This window comes from Melopsittacus undulatus, chromosome 5 (assembly GCF_012275295.1).
Source record: "Melopsittacus undulatus isolate bMelUnd1 chromosome 5, bMelUnd1.mat.Z, whole genome shotgun sequence".
NCBI classification, from domain to species: domain Eukaryota; kingdom Metazoa; phylum Chordata; class Aves; order Psittaciformes; family Psittaculidae; genus Melopsittacus; species Melopsittacus undulatus.
In genome coordinates, this window is record NC_047531.1 from 68,126,209 (window position 1) to 68,132,208 (window position 6,000).

The 6,000-nt window shown below is 38.9% G+C and overlaps 1 protein-coding gene across 1 annotated transcript in view; it reads left to right on the forward strand.

Moving 5' to 3' along the window:
- The window catches only part of NAV3 (neuron navigator 3), a 261,611-nt gene extending 255,888 nt beyond the window's left edge, over window positions 1-5,723 (forward strand). The window contains exons 37-38 of the mRNA XM_031047935.2: window positions 671-874; window positions 3,011-5,723. Coding sequence (XP_030903795.1) covers window positions 671-874; window positions 3,011-3,130 — 324 coding nt within the window. The 3' untranslated portion in view covers window positions 3,131-5,723. The remainder of the gene's footprint in view (window positions 1-670; window positions 875-3,010) is intronic.
- Window positions 5,724-6,000: the final 277 nt, after the last annotated feature.

Genomic DNA, 6,000 nt, shown 5'->3' on the forward strand with positions numbered 1-6,000 from the left:
AAATCTGTAAATCGGCAGCCAAGGGGCTCTCAGTTAACATGTAATTTGTGAACAGCAGTGCAAAGAAGGGTACATTTTAGTGAAAAAGCTACCAGGCCTAAACTTATAGTATTCGTATTATACAGTATTTTCTTCCTCTGTCCTCTTTCGGAAGCATTTTTGTGCTATAGTAAGGATCCTGTCCTTTGTGAATTTCTACTCTTAACCTTATGAAAGATCTCAGGCTAAGGTATGGACAGATGTCTGCTTCTGCAGCCCATTTTGTGAGGAGAAGAGAGCAATCTGTACTGGCACTTCCTAGTTCACTTCAAACAAAATCCAGTTTACTTGAATGTTTTAGATAGGTCTGAGTTAGTTTCACTGATACGCCTTTAGCATATTACTTGAAGGTCTCATTTCACATTGTGTCAGGAACTTGTGGCTCCCACTGTTGCTTACAAATATCATTAATTATGGAATGTTTTTCAACTTGAAGCCACTCTATATTGAAGGAGCATTAATGGAGATGAGGACTTTTGAATACCATATCATATCCAAGTGCTGAGCACATCTGAAAGTAGACCACTTACTAAAATGGTGTAGATGTTTTTGATTACTTTTGTTTGCTGTTACAACTGGTGCTGAAAACACTATAATATGTACTCTTACCTGTGTTATATCCATAATATAGATGTACGGTAAGAGGGCACCCTGGGAGGATCCCTCCAAGTGGGTAGCTGACACCTATCCATGGAGCTCTGCATCTCTACAGCATGAGTGGCCATCACTACTTCAGTTAAGACCAGAAGATGTTGGTTACGAAGGTTATGCATCAGCAAAGGAAGGAACAACCTCAAAGCATGTTCCACAGACTGATACAGAGGGAGATCCCTTGGTAAGTTTTAAAGTTTTGGGGGAAAGCTTTTCAGTATGTACTTTATTGTCACATGTTAAGTTTTACACTGTACAGTATAAATAACTGTCTACTTGATCAAAAATGGGCTTTTGAAATGAATCCTACTACAATTTTTTAAAAATGTTGAAAATAAAAAGAAAATCTAACAGGAAGGCAGATATCACCATCATGTTAATATGCCCCTAAATTGTTTTCATTTTCCATCTGCCCCATAAAGTGTTTGGTCTTCATAATCATAATGTTTGGGAACCATTTTTTTCAGCAACCTATTAATCAATTTATTCTAAAAACACCTTACTAGGCTGGACAGCCCTTCATCTACTTTCTACAAGTGAAAGACTGAGAAAAATGTATTATCTAACTTGTCTATCATAAAGAATTTAGTGGAAATGCAAATTAGACAGCCATTCTTCCTTTCCTCAGAACATTTCAAGATAACCAATGACTGAATAACAGTCTTAATGTGAAAGGTTTGCAAGTGTGGTGGTATTAAAAGATAAGAGGTTGATTTCCCTCAATGCCATGTATTGTTTTATTTAAATATGATCCCAAATGTCTGGGTTTACCATTGTCTCCTTGATAATGGACTATTAAATTGCATATATTGAACTGCTATTGTTGTATAGTGCTTTCTCTATAGACTGCCTTTATCACAACTCAAAATGCCATTTTAGAGGATTGTACTTCTGGAAAATGCATTTAACTCATATGAGTGCTAAGAAAATGACTCTGCAGCCTCACTGAGAAGTTTGGTATCCAAAACCAGATCTTGCATCCTGAAGAAGTTTAGAAAATCACCTCATTTGATCACCTGTCTCTTATTCCATAACCTTTGTGATGACTGACCCTGTGATTTGGGCTGCCAGTGAGTGTATTGGCCAGGCTTCTAGCACACATGCATTATATGAAAAAGATCGGGCAGCTCAAGTTCAGTGTCACATCACCCTTGCTCACTGGAATCAGTGTCTGTATCTGGCTAAATATCAGTGGCTTGAAACTTGTGAATGGAGGGCTTCTCCTCACTCCCAGTGGAGCTCATGGGGGGACAGACACTGTGCTTGTGGAAACAGGATGTGCAACGTGCAGGCTGTACTGCACACCCATCGCATGTATTCTCAAGCGTGAATACCCATTAAGCCTTCAACAAGAGCTATCTCATAGCATTAAAGGGTATTAAACACTGTTCAATACCAAGAGAAATCTTCACAATCTGTGCAGGTTGAAACCACAGAGATTCAAGGATTACTGAGCACAAGGGGAAAAGGGGCCTAACACACAAACACACAAGCATACCTCTTTCTCTTTGGTGTTTCATTGCCTGCTTTTGTTGTAATGACAGCATATTTGTTCCTTGAAAAACACTAAAGCAGTGTCAACATTGCTTGCAGCTCTGAGCGTGCTGGCAGAAGCGGATGTTTTATAAATAAAATCCTGATCATTACACAGAGTTAGACATCAAGCATCCAAGCAATTATCTGTGGCTTAATGCCGCTTTCTGATGATTTCTCAGATGGGTTTCAGGTTATAATAAACCCAAATTGTGTGGGTGCTCTCCTCTCCTGGGTAGGAGGATCTGTTGCTGCTTTTCTGCTGAGGTCAGCCCCTCAATAACAGATGGGACTCTTATGAAGCAACTGGCCTCAGTTCACCCCTCTTTTGCTCCCTCCCCATCTCTCACTTATAGAGGGGGTATGTTAGTGTGATTATGTTTTCAGTTTCTTTTCCAATGTAGCGTGTCTACACTGTCCAAAAATTATCTGGAAGCTTGACTGTCTCCAAATATGGGCCCAGATGTCCAGCTGTGATATGGCTTACTTCCCCTACTGGTGTTGCAGCTGCAGTCATTCTCACCCCTGAATTAAAGAGTTATTAGGCAGCTCCATTGTATCCCTCTGGCTCTTAGGACCTTTAAACTTCTATTTAAAGACCACAAGGCAATGAAAAGGGTGCCAGGAAGAGCTGCTGACATCCTGCCCTTTCTGAAATCCTTTTGTGTGGTCCCCTTAGCTAGATAGCAGCACACCTCATACAGCAAGGGAACTTAATTAAATTTTAACACAGTCACTGCAGCATTAAATGAGACGAGATTGTGTAAGCATTGCTTTCTTCTTTCAGATGAATATGCTAATGCGGCTTCAAGAGGCAGCCAACTACTCGAGTGCACAAAGCTGTGACAGTGACAGCACCAGCCACCATGATGACATTTTGGATTCATCCCTTGAATCAACTCTCTGAAAGGGACAAACCCTGGTGGAGGATTATGGTAAAATCTGTTTCCACTAGACCACTGCCAGTATTAAAGCAGCACGCCGAGGTCCCTGAGTGAGAATGGTGTGTTGTAGGTAGGCAGGAGACCTAACTCTGCAAAGTCAGGAAGAAAAATTGAAGTGGAAAGCTTGAATTAGTTTAATTTCAAGGCATTTCAATACCTATGGAGCCAAGTGAGACTCCATTTGTCAACTGGAAAGGGCCCTAGACCAAGGGCATTTAAGCAGATTGCACACGTGTTAGCCAAACTGGAATTTATGTTTTTTTTCTCTTTTCCTCTTTCTCTCTCTCTGTCTCTCTCTCTCTGTCTCTGTGGCTCTGTACAAGTTTACAGTGCAACTTCTTCTGGTTTTGGGTTTTTCTTTTTCCTTTAGTTTACCCTGAGGCGCTGCATGAACAATGCAGTCTTCTAATTCTCTTCTAACCTCTGTTGTGCCACATGGTGCTGGTCACAGGACTGCAGTGGTGTTTGTGTTGTACGCTACTGCCCATTCCAAAATGAGTCAAAGATGATGATAGTTACTCAGAAAGCACAAGCAGTATTGTGCAATCACCAGAAAACATGACTGTGATATGCTGGATAAGTGCCAATTTAATTCTAACTGCCATGGTCACGGTGATGCGCTCCATCAAGTTTTTAGTATAGAAGTCACAGATTTTATAAAGTTGTTTTTACCACAAAGGTCTTTTTTAACCACCTGCCCACTCCTTAACAACAGTTTTATACCAATTATTAACCAACACTGATTAAAGGCTTTTTAGGGCTTCATTTGTTTGAGCCTTTTCAGTGAAAGAAGGAACATTTCTTATGGTGCTGTCTCACTGCCTTAAAACAGATTTCTAGAACAGTTTTACAGTTGGTTTAATTCCTAAACCATTGGTAATTTACACTGTTTTTTTTTCTTTATTTACTAATGAGAAAATGTCAGTTAACACAGTAGCCTCATATCTGTATATCATGATTTTTTAAAGTAATGGATAGGAGAAAGAACAGTTGCTATATAATATTTTTATCTTGTGAATAGATTGCTCTGCCTACCCTCAGAAATACACAAGGAACCCAAACCCACTTCCACTGCCACCTAAATGCTGAGCAAATCGGCTCAAATCCATTTGGTCCCATGAAATGGAATTTTTGGAGGATAGATGTTTTGAATATTTATCCAGCAGAGCTGGATGCACTTGATGCAGCATGAGCACAAATATATGGGTTTTTTTTTTCCTTTTTCAAGTTTTAGCATGTTGTTTTGATTGCTATTGTTGTACATGAAGAATTCAGCATAAAAGAACACTGAAGCAGTGATGTCCACTGTGGAAGAGGAAGAGTTTATACTGTAAAAGTGGGTTGGTTTTGCACAGTCTACTGGGTGGGTATTGTAAATATTGGAAAAAAAAAGAAAAAAGAAAAAAAAAGCCTTGCACAAATCAAACTGAAAACAAACAAATGAACAAAAATAATGTATTTTATTCTGTTGGTGTTAAGAGATGTTTCACTTGCTGAGATTTCCTGTATGTTGCAAACAAATACAGAATGCAAACCTTAAAAGCTGTTATTACCCAGTGTGTTTGTCCTGTATTTACAGTTGTTATGACTATTCAGGAGCTATCAATGCTAAAGTCAGCATGTTTCAATATCTATACAAAGCCAATACATTTTTTTGGGGGGAAAAAAACAACTGAAAACATTTTAAGTGCATACGTCACGGCAGGCTACAATCAGATTGCGTTCAAACTGCTCAGAATAATCGGAAATGCTCTTTTACCACAAGAGGGGTCCGGTTAAAATAGATGCATATTCACAAGAAGGTACCTAAGGGCTTTGGCATTGTGTAGACATGCACTGTACACCTCCATGGATGTTACCTTCAGGATGTTTTTGGTGCTATTAACTCTGTGGCCACCCCGTGGTCACTAGCTGTAAAACAAAGCTAAATCAATGCAGTTTCCAAATGGCACTGAGCTGCATCACTGAATCTAGAGGTTCCTACACGGTGCTATTGCCCTAATAAAACTCTTAACTGATTTTATGCATATAGGATTCAGTCAGACCAACATCATGCCCCAAAAATCTGGATCCATTTCGGATGCAAAATGTCAATCATACACCTTGACTGAGTCAAAGAACAAAAGGAAAGCTGCTCTTTCCTGTACCTGTGCTCTGAGCAAACCTGCAGATCTTTTCCTGCCATATTTAATACGCAAACACACGATATTACATATACAAAACTTCCTGCAATACATCTCAGTGAGTCCACCTAGTTTACAACTCAGAAATTGTTTGTGAAACATTTGTCTGTACACATTTTATATTTTGTACATTTTTGTTGTAACATATCATGTAAATAGACAGAAACAGTGAAATAAATCATCTGAAAAGTTTTGTAGTCTTTGTAAAGCCCTAATAATAAGTATTTGGTGTCATCGGACTTAACTGGATGATGTATTTTCTATTGGTTTATTGTTCCTCTAGCTTGTAAACCAGCTTGCGTATATTTTTTTGCAGGTGTGCGCACTGTATCTGTCTAAATTATTACTTTGCCATTAAAGTGGAATTATTTATTGAAAACACAGTCTGGTGTTTTTGCAGTCAGGACCACTTAACGGTTAGATACTATTTCAACTACAAAACCATATAAACAAACAGACAAACCAAAGGATGTGATTTTCTGCATTCAGCAGAACTAATCTCTGTAGAAGCAAAATCAAGTACTGTTTCTAGTTCTGGTGATTCAGTATGATTTTTGAATGCTTGGGAACAAGTTGTGCAGTTCAGAAACAACTTTATAATCTCCCCCTCTCAAGGTTGTGTTTACATACAAGTTTAATGCTTTCAGTGG